The following is a 17,675-nucleotide window of genomic DNA, read 5'->3' as shown; positions in this document are numbered from 1 at the left end:
TTTGGGCTACTTGTTTCAGCTCAGTGCTGTCATGATGAGTGAATTTCTCCTTTGCCTATTTCCAGCAGGTATCCTGCATATTGTCTGTACATTGAGAAAGAAGAGTTATGATGGGGCAGAGAAGTGCCATGATATTTGAAGGGCAAAATGAGCTAAATGCCATTTTAAAGATTTGAAAGTAGGTCCATCATCAGATAGAGTAAAATAAAACCTTTCCAGTGATACCTCAATTGTAAGATAAGAAGGAATATTCATTAAGTTATGATTTGAATTATCCCACATTTTCTCATTATTTTCATTGATTTTTTACAGCCTTAATCACTAATATCTCAACTTATCAGAAATGGAGTTATCCCATTTTGCGATCAAACTCTTCATTCATCCACTTATATGGTAACTCATAGACATGTAAACAGATCAGAATGCGTCTTTCAGTCATTAATCACCACGGCTTCAAGGGCATATTTCAGTTTAATAACTTAACACAATGTATATGCATGTTGATTTCTTTCACTGTCTCTGTCTCCATCTGTCTGTCAATATTTTTTTTCTCTCTCTACCTGTTTATATACTAGCATAAGTATAAAGTATATATATATAATGTATATATATATATATATATATATATATATATATATATGTGTATATATGTATATATATATATATATATATATATATATATATATATATATATATATATATATAATATATATATATAATACACACACACACACACTCACACACACACACACATATATCTATATATAATATATTCACACATACGTGTATATCACAAACATTTGTGCAGTTGGGTGAAAAAGTGTACCTGTGAGTAATTTTGCTTTCTATTCACAGTTGCATTGTTGTTCTTCATTTTATGTTTTGAGTCTTGAACCACTTACCCGTAGTCACCTTTAATGTAAATGAAATTGCCCTTATGTCCATTCCCCTTCCCATATATTTGTCTTTACTTCATCCTTGGTCTGACAACTGTCATGTTCAATTACCTACTCACATTTCCTTAACCAACATTTTCTTTTCTTATAAAGTTCTGTTTTTTGAATAATCCTAGTAATAATGAGGTAAAGTAACACCTACAGCTATCAAAACATTAACAGAAGTATATCATGAAGTGCTGGAAATGCATCACAACAGATGAAAAGTGACACATTAATTAAGTCAAATGGGCAATATAACCTATGAAAATTAATTATACTCTGTCACTTATACATTACAAGATATGTAATTGTCATTTATGGGAAAAATATGAAGGGGGCCGTAATGAAATATCATTTGCAGCAGGCAATACTGAGATCAAATCAAGCGATATATAAGCAGCTCAAACATTGCTGTACTATTTCAACTTATGCTGATAAAATGTCTCCATGAGAGAACTCATGATAATATATGTCTCCATATAGGGGAGACTCCTAGTGCATAAATATATATGGCGAATCACTCTTCTCAGAAATGTTAACCCACCACCAGTTTTAGGGTTTACAATAAATTATTTCAACAACATGGCCCATTTCACAAGCTTATTCATTTGCAACTCAATCTGTCATCAACATCTGCCATCACTGGTCACATTTACTCCTCTTCAGCTGCTCACCTATGATTATCTCCTTGACCAGATACTTCTCATAATTATGGTGATCGCATTTTCTGTAGGCCCTATCCTTGCAATAACAACAAAAAAGAAACAAAAAACAAACAAAAAACAAAACAAAATAAGACATCAGCAACAACAATATCTACCAACCTACCACTGAATGAAAAAGTGCTTCAGGAATAAAAGTTGTGTATAATAATAAAATTATACATACGTCACCTCTGACCGCAAAATACTCCAAAACAAGTTGATACCCGGGCAAAGTGCGTCAGCCAGACATGTTTCTTGGTGCAACCTTTGATGAATTACAAGCAAAGGGTGAAAGATGAATTTTGAGTCCTTCTGAGAACTGCTTCGGCTTTCAAATTTACCATAAAAACATTTTATTTCATGGTAAACTTTTCCCCTGTAAATTCATTACAGCACTACAGAACTACATATATTACAGAACTACATATATTTTGCATATTATTACCTATCTTCACAACCAACACTCATAAAAGTGCAACCCTACAAAATACTGATGGGGTTTGATATAAAACAAGAAAATGTAACGTATAAGAAGTGACAAGAAGTTGACAATAGATGGCGCTAATCTTTCCCGTGAGAAGACGAAACAGTTGTCGGCTGCAAGTACGAAGTCGCCGCATGCCTTCATCCAAAGCTTGCTGAGCGGCTACACCAACATCAGCACCGGGCCTTTCCCCGTCTCACCGGGTGCGGTTTCGGCAGTGGTACGTAAACGTGGAAAAGGACAGTATCACGTCAGCCCGTTTCTATGCATAACATCGGTCGCTACTGCATCATCGTGCTCGATCGCGCTGGCATAGCGCACATTCCGAACATATTCTCCCGGTCTCTCTCGCGCCGTCAGTACATCTGTGCTCTTAGCTAGCTAGCTAGCTAGCTGTCCATGGCTATCTCTAACGTAAGGCCAGCAGACGACTGCCTGACGAGAGGAATAGATACGTCTCCTAATCCTGCCAAGTGCTTGGTTTAACTAGACCGGGGTAAGGAGGAATCGGAGAGGCTGAGATTTGCACGTCTTGCGTGTGGACTCGTCATCGGGTGAGGGAAATTTCTGGGTAGTTGCCTTTTCTCCTCTTACCAGTACGCAGTACAAGGCCAGTAGCAAACCAGCAAGGTCGACTCCTATCACTCCAGAGCCTGTTGCCTGTTGCCTGCCTGTTGCAACCATTTGGAAAGGAGGCCAGCGGGCCGCTAGGCCGTGCCGGTCGTTCTCACTCACGCACTAGAACTGTTTGGGATGTTGATGCAACAGGCTCCAACTAATGGCAGTGCTGGTCTGAGATATTAAACTTCACTTCAATATACCATCGTAGCAGCGTAGATAGATCTACAGGACGGTCTGTCACATAGGCTATACCATTGTTACATGCACCTCTAACCTAAACTGGACAGTGAGATTTTATTCTTGGAACATACTTATCCAAAGCTACCTACCATACGCTGATGACTCTAATTGCTGTTATTGTGTTAAATGCACCATTGCTGGATTTTGAGTATTTCTCCTTTCATTTGTCTTGATCGGGATGTAACTAGGAAACCCTACAAGGATGTCGACACCAGACGCTGAAGATGAAGTTTCCTTCCTAAGGACCGTAAGTAGATCTAAATTTACTGTTTTAAAGGGTTCCGTTTAACTGTTGCATCTTATTATTCCTGGGGTGGCAGAAGCCGCGGAACGTTTTTTTCAGTATGAGAGGGCTGGGCTGTGGGGGGGGGGGGGGGTGTCAAGGTCAATGGTACCTCTGTACCCCCTGCTGAGATGGGATGAATATAATGGTGGAATATTTGGAAATTGAAATTCATTGGTGTTGTGATTTTTTCCTCTTTTTTTGGGACGAGCCAATTTTTTTTTTTTTTTTGGGGGGGGGGGGGGGGCTGCGAATGCGCCCCCCCCCCCAGTTCCTTGACCCTTGTGTGGATTAATGCTCAAATGAATTGGTATCTTTATGACCACATAGGGCCACATTGATAATTTGTCAAAGCACAAGTTTAGTACATGCACAGTGGCGGATCTACGGGGGGGGGGGGGGGGGGGGGGGGGGAGGTTTAGGGGGTTTAAACCCCCCCTCTTGGGCTGCCACGTATAAAAAAAGAAGAAAGAACACACAAACAAACAACAAATAATTATTCAATTATTTTAAGACCAAAATGAACAATAAAGGCACTTTTCTTGCGCAAAAGTTGTCAATTTCAAAACTGAAAATGCAAAATTTTCGCCCCAAACGGGCCGAAAATTATAATACACTAACAATATACGTTTTCATTGATCTATACACTAATTACTTATGAGTGAATTTAGTGTATAGATGGTAGCCTTGCGTCCTTGAGTGTGCCCCGTGGAACATACCTTAGTAAATCCTACATTTTTCCTTTTCTTCTATGCTTTCTTGTAATACAAGAATAATTTTTAGTGCTCGAACAATGTGATTTCGTTTTAGCTTTTAATGAATACATTTCAGACGAATGGCAAAACGAGAGTGGCTCTCTCGCTCTGTCCGTATCTATGATAATAAAATGAATAGTTTGCATAAGTTATGATCATAGTCCTTCACAGTTATCATTTTTACTGTGTTTAATTCCCTAGGAATTTGAATTAAATGCTCTTAAACGTGACTTTTATTTCATTTCATTCATTGTCCAAATTATGTATGAAAACATGGCATGGAAAATTGATTTTGTCACACATTCGTAAAGACATGACAACAGATAAATAACAAGTTACATTACATGTATAAAACATCAACTGAATACTCCATTAAAAACTTGAAAGTGCAAAGAGGGGAAAAATCAATATGTAGAGTGTGCATACACAGAAAACTGAAAGAGTCAACTGCTGCAAAAGGTATAATCACAAATTCTGAAACACCTCACTATATATATGTATAGACCAACCCAACATCATAATCAACATCATAATACTCTGTTTTTACAAAAAGTCACTATGGGTGGGAAGGGGTATCCCCCTCCCGCACCCTCCCCGCTCTGTCGCTTCGCTCTCGCCGAGGATCTCACACCATTACATAAAATAATGTTAAACCCCCGTATAATCATAGTCCTTCGCAAATGATTCTATCCACTTTTTAATTTCCTAGAAATTTGCTTTTAAATGCTTCATAAACGCGACTTTTGTACTCCGTTTTTACAAAAAGTCCCTGCCGTGGGAGGGGGGGTATCCCCCCTCCCACACCCTCGCCGAGGATCTCGCACCATCACATGTATGTGCCCCCCCCCAAACCAGAAGAGTTCCAGCGCACTTGGGGCGCGGATGGGGCTGCACCACCCCCCCTCCCCCCACCAAAAAAAAAAAAATAGATATATTGGACATATACTTGGGCAAAAAAAAAAAAGAGAGAAAAAGTAGAGCATGCAAGTATGCTTAAAATTGCAAGCTGGCAACCCTAAAAATCTCCCTATTGTGTATGTGTGTGTGTGTGTGTGGGGGGAGGGGGGAAATACCCCCCTCCCACACCCTACCCCCCCCCCCCCCCCCCCCCCCACTCGCTTTGCTCGCTCGGGCTCAGTCGCTACGCTCCCTTGCAACACCCACCTCAGCCCCTTAAACCCCTCTTTGGAAAAAAGCTACAAAGTGTAGATCCGCCCCTGATACATACATGCAGTGAGCAGAAGTTGTGGCTGATTGTGAATATGAAAATGTGCAAATATAACACATTGCTTCAAATTGATGATTCTTGCATCAAGTTGTGTTTTTGTTGCAACGGATTATAGACAGATTGCCCTACATACCGTAGATAGGTTGGAATTCAAAACACCAATCATTCAGTGTTTTAGAGGTAGCCACAAAAAAAAAAATAATGGTCATATATTAGGCCCTATATACACTGTACTTGGGTTGGACTTGAACCAATGACCTCCTGATTGCTACGCAGGTATCACATCCACTAACCTCATTTCCCATATCAGGCATCTGAGCTCGTCATTTACAAAACTGTATTTTCCTAGTTTTCATTAGCTGTGGGGAAGTACCTACTGTAAGTTGTATTCATCACGGTCTCGCATCAGGGCACTTGAGCACTTGTTTCTTGAAAGTGTGCGGTGGGTGAAAGTTTTGTGACAGAGGGCAATTTTCCATACGTTTACGTTTAAGGACAAGTCCACCTTCACATACGTAAGGATTGAGAGAATGCAGCAATATTAGTAGAACACATCAGTGAAAGTTTGAGGAAAATTGGACAATCCGTTCAAAAGTTACGAATATTGTAAGTATCTGCACAGTCACTGCTGGAAGAGGAGACTACTACAGTGCATGATGTCACATGCGTACAACTATATAAGGAAGATAAAAAGAGAATTTCACAAAACTTTACTTTTTGAATAAAGTGCACAGTTCTTCGACTTGCTGCTGAGGTATGTTAAGGGTAATATTATTCCCCCTGCCTTCTGAAAGAGAGAAGTGGAGTGTTCTTTTGTTATGCTAGAAAAATGGAAATATGTTGAATTTTCTTTATTCTTTCTTTATATCGTTGTACTCATGTGACATCACAAGCTGTAGTAGTCTTTTATCCAGCCGTGACTGAGCAGAAACTTCAAAAATTCATAACTTTTTAACGGATTGTCCGATTTTGCTCAAACTCTCACTGATGTGTTCTAATAATATTGCTGCATTCACTCAACCCACATGTCTATAAAGGTGAACTTGTCCTTTAACACATGAAGAAAAGAAGACGAAGGCTGCTGCTGTCTTCTGTGCATAAACTGTTGTGCACTGTATACATGTGCTGCTTGTCAAGCTGTGAATATGTGTACATTCATGGATGCAGTGATGTAGATCTTGAGCTGGGGCTGAGTAGAAAATTGTTACTAGAAAGTTGTAAAAAATTGTAACATTTTTGTTTCTATTGTACTGCTCAACATGTCTAATAGGGATTATGATAATAAATTGAACTGGCTACTTTTTGGGGATACAACATTAATTGCCTTCAATAAAATTGTATTGCCCGAGTTGAACAATTCTACTTTTAGACAATAAATGTTGTATTCCCCTCACAAGGCCAGTCCATTAAATCATATGTAATTCATCCCAAACAGTTTTTCTCTTCAGGCACAAGTCAAACATTGACACAACCTCAGATGACAGAATATAAAGGCAATGTGAGGAATGCTACAATTTGTACATATGACTGAAACACTGCAGGAATACTGAACTGATAGCGTTTGTAGGTGAAAGTGATTCTTAAATCTTTCTTAAGACATGAGATATACAGATTTATATATACAGTATATATATATATATATATATATATATATATATATTTATTTATTTATTTTTTTTTTTTGGGGGGGTTCTTCCGTCTGTCCATAATCGATTATATTTGGACAGTGTAACTCAAGCACCATTTGAGTTTGTCAACTGAAATTTGGCATACTTGCATAATACAGTATGAGTGGACAAAGATGTGCCTATCAACTTGTAGACTGTGCACACGCTCAAGCTCAAAGGTCATATGTCAGTCAAATTCTAAATTTTCACAGTTTTTTCCCCATATCTCCATAATGCCTGAAGGTGTTTTCACAAAACTTCTTAAGTGTAATATTTTTTTATCAGGTAAATATTCTGTAGAAAATCTTTGAGCCATGGGGTCAGAGGTCAAAGGCAAAGTGAAAATGCTATTTGTTTCATTTTTTCCCATATTCTGGAAATGGATCAAGGTATCTTTATGAAACTTAGTACACATGTATTGCCTGACACTGATTCTCTTAGGAGGTTTGGGGATTACAATGTATAAAGTCAAAGGTCAAGGTCAAAGGTCAGATTAAAATTTTAAAATTTTACTACTTATTGGTAAAATGACACTATTTCTCCCTACAGAAATGTAGGCCTACCTCAGAAATGACTCAATGTATACACTAAATTAAACTTGGAATACATTCCATTCTGTAGAGAAATGTTTGGCCCATGGGGTCAAAGATCAAGAGAAAATGCTAAATTTTCACTGTTTTAGTCCATGGTTTGAAAATGGCTCAAAGTGTTTTCATAAAAATTGGTACATGTTACCAGATGTGATTATTTGCCAGTCATGTAAAACCATTGTCTCACATCAATTGGCAAGATGTACTCTACTATCTATTAGGAGATTAATGTGATATAGCAGAAGTAAACCAGTTGCCAGAGGATTTTTTTTTTTTTTTTGGGGGGGGGGGGGGGGAATGGAAGGTTAAGAAATGATGCAACCAACGCCAAATGATCAGAAACCATATGTACTCATGAAATCAACTGCTTTGATTGATTTTTAGATACATTGTAGAAGTGTTACAACTCCATTCAGATTTTTTAAAGACTTTGTTTGAGACCAAAGTCCTCTCTCAGCCACTCATCCTTAATCAGTATCATAAACTAGGTCATCAAAGGTCAGTGTGTAATTTGTTTTGAAGTGAATGTTTACAGTATGAACTGGAAGAATAAAGCCAATGCATTCTAAGCAAACTCTTGTTTGCTTTTGTCGTATTCATATACTGTGGAATAAGCTTGGATTTCATGCTTCAAACATATATCCTTAGCACACTGAATCACTGTCCACAATTTTCTAGGTACAAGGTGAATTCATTCGAATTCATATTTTCCCCCCTTATCTGCACACTTGATTTGTCTGCCAAATTGGCATTTTTTGAGACTGTTTCAATGTAATATTTGTTGTGATGAATATGAATGACTGTGTGTGGGCTCTTAGGTTCATTTCTTGTCAAATGGGAATCACAACACTTGTAGTGAAAGAAACTTTGATCTAAACTGTGTTTGACAACGTGGTTTGTTGTGGACTACAGTATATTGATGAAAATTTGTCACATACTTGAAATGTTTGATACCGACGAAGTTATTATATAGGGTACTTATATAATGGGTTTTTACACTTGTCTATATATTTTTTTTTTTTCTGACCCCACCACCATCAACTTCATTAAATCCAAAGTAGAACATGTTTATCATCGCATAAATTTGCTTTTCCAGTGTCACATTTTCATACTCTGCAAGTACACGTGTACATGTATGTACACTGTACTCCATGTTTGCCTTTTGTGCTTTATGCGATTGCAGTATTTCCTGTTTGCTTTGTTGGTACCACTTAAGGTTTGCTTGCTTGTGCCAAACATACTGGTTCGTTTTTCAACAAATTCTATCGATTGTGTTTTTTTCTTTTACCTATACAGGATGACATCAAACCTGTTGGGCACTGTTGTAGAGAGTTGTTTAAGAAAACAAAAACAAAAACAAAGCAAACAAACCATGAACAGACCAACTTTGCAGTTCAGACAAAGGAATGAATGGTTATTCAGGGCTATCGTACACCATTTAATGAACCCATCATCACTCTTCTGTTTCCAATGAATTTATTGATACCATCACAGGGGTGCTACATTAACTTTTCTTTTTTAATACTTGCCTGGTCAGGTAAGCAGATTTTTAAATTATTGCAGAACACTTGCCCAAACATGAATTCCATTTGACCGAAAAGAAAGTCCAAGATTGTAAGAAAATGATGTAGAAAATCACTTGTAAGTCAAGGGCTTGGTAAAACACAATCATTTGAATAAACAGCACACGTTGATTCACACACTTTGAAAAACAGTGGAGCAACAAACTTGGTTCGATTGAGTGTTGGTGTTGCATTGCATCGGGGCTTCTTCATGTACGTGTAGGTATTGGGAAGTTGCTGAAAATAAAATGAAATTAAAGTCCACTGCATCACTAAGCAGTCATCATTTGTGGGCTTCTGTATTGTTGACTTCGTGGATTTGAAGGGGGAGGGGGAGTGAAAAAAAGGTGACTTCAAAACTTTTTGATTGCCCAAATCAAGCAAGCATTTTTATCTCATTGTTTCAAAACACTTGCCCGACTTTGATTTTCACTTGCCCCAGGTAATCAGGCAAGTGCTGTACACCCTGCCAACATACTTACATTATTTACTCTGTCTATTGTAGTGTTATTACAAATTACAAAACCTGATTCGGAAATAACTCAGTATTTCATTATCCTGGTATACTTCTTTGTCACATGATGCTTCGGAAGTTGATGCAGTAAACTTATCACAGGGAAATGCATTGCTGCCTTCACTGCTGAGCAAAGGTCACAATATTGAGTTTCATTTTCACTCTATAATAGTCACTGGTTGGGAATAATAGTGGTTCCTAGTTTTGATATTTATGGGACAATGGTGCCAGTTTTGTTCAAACATTGGGTGCTTTTCATAAAGGGTCTTTGTTAAATGTTTACAAATCAATTGCAGACTGTCCATGCTGAGACTTGTGATTGTTATGTGCATCTATAGACATGTACAATATATGAAGACCTTGATTATTATTAGTACCAGTAGTTATTTTAGAGAGAATGCTACAACAATATGACAGGTCTCGTGCTTGAGTTGAACCACGTGTTGTAACTCAGTGGTTGCTGTGCAAAGTAATTCTGTACTCCATTCCACTATATCATCGCCTATTCAAAAAGTTATCTAATGCTCTTAATTTTTTCCTCACTTTACTGTGAAATACTTGAAATTGGGTAAATACCATACTTGCATGCATACAGATGTCAGTATCAAAGTTCAGCTTTAAATCCAGGGACATCAGCAATGTACAGTACATCATACAAAATGGTAGGCCTACATAAAACACCAGTTGTAGATTTTATATTAAAGGACAAGTTCACCTTCATAGACATGTGGGTTGAGTGAATGCAGCAATATTAGTAGAACACATCAGTGAGAGTTTGAGCAAAATCGGACAATCTGTTAAAAAGTTATGAATTTTTGAAGTTTCTGCTCAGTCACGGCTGGATTAAAAGACTACTATAGCTTGTGATGTTACATAAGTGCAACGATATAAAGAAAAGAATAAAGAAAATTCAACATATTTCCATTTTACTCGCATAACAAAAGAACACTCGACTTCTCTCTTTGAGGAGGCAAGGGGAATAATATTACCCTTAACATACGTCAGTAGCAAGTCGAAGAACTGTTCACTTTATTCAAAAAGTAAAGTTGTGTGAAATTCTCTTTTTATTTTCCTTATATAGTTGTATGCATGTAACATCATACACTGTAGTAGTCTTCTCTTCCAGAAGTGACTGCGCAGATACTTAAAATATTCGTAACTTTTGAACGGATTGTTCAATTTTTCTCAAACTTTCACTGATGTGTTCTACTATAATATTGCTGCATTCTCTCAATCGTTAAGTATATGAAGGTGGACTTGTCCTTTAAATACAATATTACCTGGATGTTAAAGATGGTGCCCATCAGGGTAAAGTGTTCTTTCTTTCTTAAAGTTTAAAACCTTTATTAAAATGAGTGTCCATTCTGTGTTCAAGGTGAGCTCAGTAGATAAAGTAATTAATCAAATACCTGGGATATGGAGAATTTGCTGAAATTTTAACAAAAACTGAAGTTATGGGATCATGTAGTGATATGAGTCACAATCATGTATGGAAGTGCAAACAAGATGAGGTGATTTTGTCACTGCCTCACAAGTCTACCATTTCATATTAATTGCACAATATCTTTGCAATCTGAAGGTTTTTGTTGCAATAAGAATTTTAAGAGAAAGATCATTAATATCAAGCACATTAATTTGGTTTAGAGTTGGAACAAATAGCAATGATGAAAACAGGAAGGATTCTGAAGTACCGGTACAATTTATTTTTATTCACAAGCCAGTGACTGTACAGTTGTGAGATGATGACATAATTACCTACTGTTTAATTTGCATGATTGTGACTGATATTAGTGTTTCATGAAAACATGATAACATCTGTAATACTGTCATAAATGTACTATGTGATGCCTTATGGCTGTTTAAATGTGTGCCTATACAAACTGTATGCACGCGTACATATTGGATCGACCACAATTGTGAAGATGTTTCTATATGATGTGTAAAGCTGCCACTTTTGTACATGCACGTGTCCTATTTTGATAACATTTTTTTTTTGTATGTTTTATACCGTTTTTGTGTGACACTGGTTTTAGTGGCATGATATAATGCACTGTTGGGTCATGACCCTTATAAATTAAGACTGTAGATACCCCTAAATATACTACAGTGGTATCTAATTTCAACACATATTACTGTGAAGGAAGTGTACCCACATTATGGAAATCTATGGCATATTTGCAGGTACGTACTGTAGTTGTTGCTAGACATCTCAATTATATCCCAAATGGACACCCCATTGAATAATTCATCCACATGTACTACAGTGTACCTGTGTATTGAATAACTTATGTTCATATCAACTACTTTGCATTGAAACTTTGAATGAAACACTGTCCCCAAGAGAGATTTGTTTTGTTTGTTTTTTCTCCCCCAAGCTTATTATCAGCAAGCCTGTGATAACCAGTAAATCATTTTCAATTGATTTTGGCCTATAGCCCTGCTATGTGTACACATATTTAGTAGCGGCTTACCTTTTTTCATTGAGTCACATTTCGTAAACATGTGTGCTAGTTGCAGTTGTGGTGCAATACTTGTATGAACATGACATTATCACACTGGTATTACATTAGGGTTCTCTATGCCTATAAAGAGAGAATCAGCATGATGAGCCATCTCACATCAGTCCTAAAGAATTTGAATGAAATATGAATGCATTTTTATTTTTTTCTGTGCAGTCTTGCATGAGTGATGACACACTGTTGTCAAAGCAGAGTGCACTGATTTTTCAGTCATTGATAGGATGTAGAGCAGAAATGTATTTATTGTGTCTACAGCAGATGTGGAATCCTTCACCCTAGATATTGGAAGCTCATTGCCAGACTGGCCAGTAGATCAAACATACTAGGTGACTTGCCATATAAGCTGTGATTGATTGTCCCCTGGTCCTATCTATCCACTACTATCTGCATTGTATCATGCCCCAAATAGCCTTGAAATCATTCACCCGTGATGGTGGCAGTTCAATCCATGATTGGCCAATGAGTCCAAGTCATACATGTAGGTAACTTTCTGGTTGAGTTTTGAAGGCAGTGTTTGTTCCAGTAACAATGACTCTGGTATACATACGTATTTTGCTCTACTGTGATGGAATCTTCCTTGTACATACACAGAAATTTAGTTGAAGTTGTCATTCCAATGCTATACCAAGTACTGTTAAAGATAATATAAAGTTTTGGTACCTCAAAAGTTTCCCTGAATTTCCTTGTCTTAGTTTGTGTTTCAGGTTAAAGTACCTTTCATATAACTAACACTATGAGACTTACTCACCCCAAAGTGCTCTCATGTCTTAGTAATCATGCAATTAACTGCGACCAGCAGCCCCATACGCATAGCGTAATGGGGCTTCGCATTGTAGCATTCAGGATCATGACAGATTTATTATCGCGGGTAAATATCAACTTAAAATCCAAACATTTCTTCAATTTGAAGACTTACCAATTAAGTTGAAGTACGGTATTGAAAACAGGCTTCGGGCAACGTTTGGTTCTGCCAATAGTCCCTTTCTGTTCGAATTGATGACTAAATGTGACTCGGTCGAGAGGACCTTGGAAGAGCTACAGATACACTGAATACTACGGCCAGCGCATGCGCACACATCACATGCGCACAAATTTCAAATCCATGAACGGATAAGAGAACATGATCAGAGTTGTTGGAACATTTCCCATAATAGAGACATGTGAGGGAGATTCTTAAAACATGACATACTTGACGATTATTTGATTAAGAACTATGGTGTGTTTTTTTTTTTGGGGGGGGGTTGGGTTTTTTTTTTTTTTTTTGGGGGGGGGGGGTTAAGAACATACATTGAATTTCCAACACATGATCTCACTTTCCCAGAAAGAATTTATCTGATTTTCCCCACTGAAAATTTCTAAAAAGAGAAACCTTCTACCAGGGGGGGGGGGGGGGGGGGGAAATCTGACAAGACAAAAAGCAGACAAAACTACTGAAAAAGAGATGTTGACTTTTAATACCTAGAGAAGAGTTACTCTCAAGGTGAACTTTCATTGGCATGGTGCCACACTGGGCCTTTAAAAATTAATGTTACAGTTCTGGTGAAACTGTGAATTATGTATGCAGTCACTGTGAATGAGCATGGCAGATTGAGGCTTTCTTGATAAGCCAATCACCCTGGAAATACACAATACAACCTCCAAGGTCCAGGGACATAGAGCTCAACCATGTACATTTATTTAGCTGGTATCTCAAAACAGTTCATCAAAGTTTACTCTGCATGTCATAAGGTCCTGATGATTTTTGAATGAATGAATGTCTACATGAGACCTCATACATGTGCACAATATAAATTGCCAAGTTACAAAGTCATAAACTTTATACATATTTACATCACCATCATATGAATTCTTCAGTCTACTAATTAAAACTCTTGAACATTGAAAACAAGAGCTGTTCTTGGAATTTAATCAAATAGAATTGCATGGAAAAGAATCTTGCATTCTTGTTCTTTCTTTCACTTCTCTTCACACTTTATATAATAATGATAATAATACACTCTGCTTCTTCTTAGCACTTGGTACAATGAAGTCTCTATGCACTTTACAATAATTATTCCAATAATAACAGTATGGTTACAAGATACACGTTATTGTACTACAAATGATATAAAAAACACTAAGATGGGGTGACCGTTAACGGCCTGTTAACGATCGCTCTGACACTGTACATTAGCATGCCTGTACAGTGACGGGCGACCGTTAACGGCCTGTTAACGATCCCTCTGACACTGTACAGGCATGCTAACCTGGAAACATTAAACTGCACATTACTTGAATATGAGACAATTCTGAAGCAAATAATTTTCACACAACAAAAGATATATAATGTACTGTATACGCCGTTATTTTCGCGAATTTCGCGAGCTTCGGGCTGATCGCGAAATTAAAGACACACGAAAATATTACCCCGTCATACCTTATGTACAAATTGATGACAAAATGCATCCAATGCTGTCTGGACCAGAACGTGACTGTTACACCGGCCATTACAGTATGTACACATACTATATTACTAGTACCTACGCTACGGTGCGACCGATTGTGGAAGTGCAGTACGATGCTAAACATGCATTAAAAATGTGCAATCTCCGTGCTACGTTACCCTACGCGAACGAACACCGGCTCGACGTGGTTGGGTGAGGCCTAGGGATGCATGTAGCCAGACCAGATGCCGTGTGCGTAGGTTAGGATGCATGTTAGCCCGACCAGACACCGTGCGCTAGCGCGACACTTGCGTACGTACAGCGACAGGGCTGTGTATAATAAGATGCATGTCAAACTTTCGCTAACGCTGGCCCAGCTCTGAAACTTTGTTGTCTATCTATTTATTGCAACATTTGGTAGGTAGGCCTACTGAGTACTTGTGAATGCCGTGTGTGAGTGTCTCACTGCAAGATCCCATAATTGTTTCATTTTATAAATCTTCTACTGTGTCTTTTCTATATTACGTTTGGGAAGTCACAATGCAAATGGAAAAACGTTAAGAGTATGTACGTTGGCAAGTGTTTGAACGTGTTTCTCGGGCTTGGCAGTAGACCCTACTACTACCCGTACTAGTATCAATCGCGAATTTAACAACACGCGAAAATGCCAATGATCCCGTGATTTGCGAAAATATCTGTACGCGAAAATATTGGCGTATACGGTACTGGGCAAGTCCAAGATAACACGCGCGTTACGTATGGGACATTCAGAGACTTTTATGACCTGAAAAATAGTGTTAATGGCTTTTGATCATATTAAACTTTATCATGGTGATTGATATCTAGGAGAAGTATAATCATGCAAAAAATGGAGAAAAATGACCTTCACAATTATATTCTAGAAGAGAAAATATGTGCCGTTACGTATTTGACCAGAAAAATTTTGTTTTTTTGAACATTTTTTTCAACCTCAAAACTCTCTGAAAGTATTTCATTCTACAACTTGTAACTCACTGTGATGAAAGTCACAACACTCAAGATTATCACAGGTAAGTTTCGTGTCATTAGGCAAAAAGCTCTAATTACAGGTTCTAATTAAAGACAGACATGACGTGTTACGTATGGGACAGTTACGTATGGGACAGTTTGTCCCCCATTCATTTAGTGTGTGAAGAACCATGTTTATGGGTATTTTGCATAATTATTGAAGTAAAATCAGTTGAAACTACTCAAATACTGATCCAGATTGTCAAGGAAACAATATTCCCCAAATATTCACCATCATAATCATATTCAATCATATTTTTATATTTTTATGACCAACCTGAGTATGCATGCCCTTTGTCCCCCATTCGTTTAGTGTGTGGAGAGACATGTTTATGGGTATTTTGCAAAGTAATTTTGCAAAATACCCATAAACAAATTTTTGCATAATTATTGAAATGAATCAGTTGAAACTACTCAAATACTGATCCAGATTGACAAGGGAACAATATTCCCCAAAGATTTACCATCATAATCATATTTAATCATATTCTATATTTTTATGAGCAACCTGAGTATGTATGCCCTATTTTTATCAGGATAGTTACTACTGAAAAATTGACTAGTTTAAAGTGTTTACTTCCATTGATGAAGGGCAGTTTGCCATTTCGTTTCAATAAAACACAATTTGACACAAGAAATATTAATTTTTATAAATAAGCAATACCTGCTGCGTGGAACCCCAGTGATCGAGTAGATATGATGTCTGTCTAGCAGTCAGGTCGTTGATTCGAGTCACACCTCAGTATGTATACCCATGAATTTTGTCGTGGCTATTATTGAAACCTGAATAAGGACAATTTGTGTATCACTTGCAATTAAAAAAAAATCATTTTACTTTATATTTTTTTTTAATATTTATATTACAACCATTTCAAATTGGATCTCCATCACTAAACTTTGAATTCCTCTAGTCTTAGGATTGTATGCTCTTTAGTAATTCATATAATTGGTTTCCAATCATCTCATTAAATGTTGAAAACTGAATCCCCATTTCTAAAAAAAACTATACCATCCCTTAATGCTGATTTTTCGTTCTGTATTTTGCCATTTTCCCCTCCCCCTTTCTGAAAATTGTTCAGTCAAGTACATGTATTGTTTAAAGTGTCTATAACTCAAAATGTAGCCACAATGTTGGGATGCTTTCTTCAGGATGATTGACCATTTGTGTACTGAGAGACCTTCCCAGCTAGCTACATGCATTTACATGCATTATGTATGAGGATGTCCCATACGTAACGCATTTGTCCCATACGTAACATTATTTCAATGCCTAATAAAAAATATTCCTTTTACTGTTTTTTCTTTTTTCTATGGTATTTAATTTCTCTAAACAATTAGAACTTTCCAAAAGGGCATTAATATAACCTTAGCAATTTCAGAAAAAACCTAAAAAAATTACCTCAATTTGTTACGTATGGGACATCTCATGATAGGACACGAGCTAATTTGCATAATCATTTGCATAATCCCTAAATTTTCATACCAAGTTAAACTATTTGATGAACTTCTTATGTCCACATATTAATCAAATATCATTTGCTTTCCTTTGAATTAATATGAATTTTTATAAATGTCCCATACGTAACGCTGTGTTTCACATTTATGCAAATGAAGCCCTTGAAATTTGCATAAATTTACGTAGTATACTTTTTTCCTCCATGGAAATCAAAACTTCAACTCATAAGCTTCAAAATGATACCAAACATGTCAATATTAAGCAAAGATGAAATTTTGCCTTCTGAGGGGACCTTATCTGGACTTGCCCTACTCTTAAATGAATCCCACAAGGATTGGAACAATCATTCCCAAGCATTCCTACTGATTCCCACTGATCAGTTACTAGCCATCCCCTTTAAAGGTAGAGAATCCCAGTTGTATAAATACAGTGGTATGTTGAAGAGAATATCATTTTAGAAACTCCCATAAAGTATTGAAAGTGGAAGGTAACATTTAGAACATTTTTTTGACGGTTAGATTTTGAATTGAATTGTTTTTGGGGCTCACCGTAAATTCCAGTACATTACTAGGCTACCTTTGCAGACCCATGTACTGCATGTGTGTCCATCATGTATATTTTGTGAAGAAAGTTCATCAACACTT

At 37.1% G+C, this 17,675-nt stretch overlaps 1 protein-coding gene across 1 annotated transcript in view; it reads left to right on the top strand.

Annotated features, from left to right (window-relative positions):
• Positions 1-2,426: 2,426 nt before the first annotated feature.
• The window catches only part of LOC139728602 (ryanodine receptor 2-like), a 326,287-nt gene continuing 311,038 nt past the window's right edge, over positions 2,427-17,675 (top strand). The window contains exon 1 of the mRNA XM_071639541.1: positions 2,427-3,234. Within this exon, the coding sequence (XP_071495642.1) occupies positions 3,190-3,234 (45 nt within the window). The 5' untranslated portion in view covers positions 2,427-3,189. The remainder of the gene's footprint in view (positions 3,235-17,675) is intronic.

Source organism: Diadema antillarum, unplaced genomic scaffold, assembly GCF_040938485.1.
Source record: "Diadema antillarum isolate AM-2024a unplaced genomic scaffold, OU_Dant_1.0 seq00000187_RagTag, whole genome shotgun sequence".
Taxonomy (NCBI): Eukaryota; Metazoa; Echinodermata; class Echinoidea; order Diadematoida; family Diadematidae; genus Diadema; species Diadema antillarum.
Note: the sequence above shows the minus strand (reverse complement) of the source record. Positions and strands in the feature narration are given on the sequence as shown.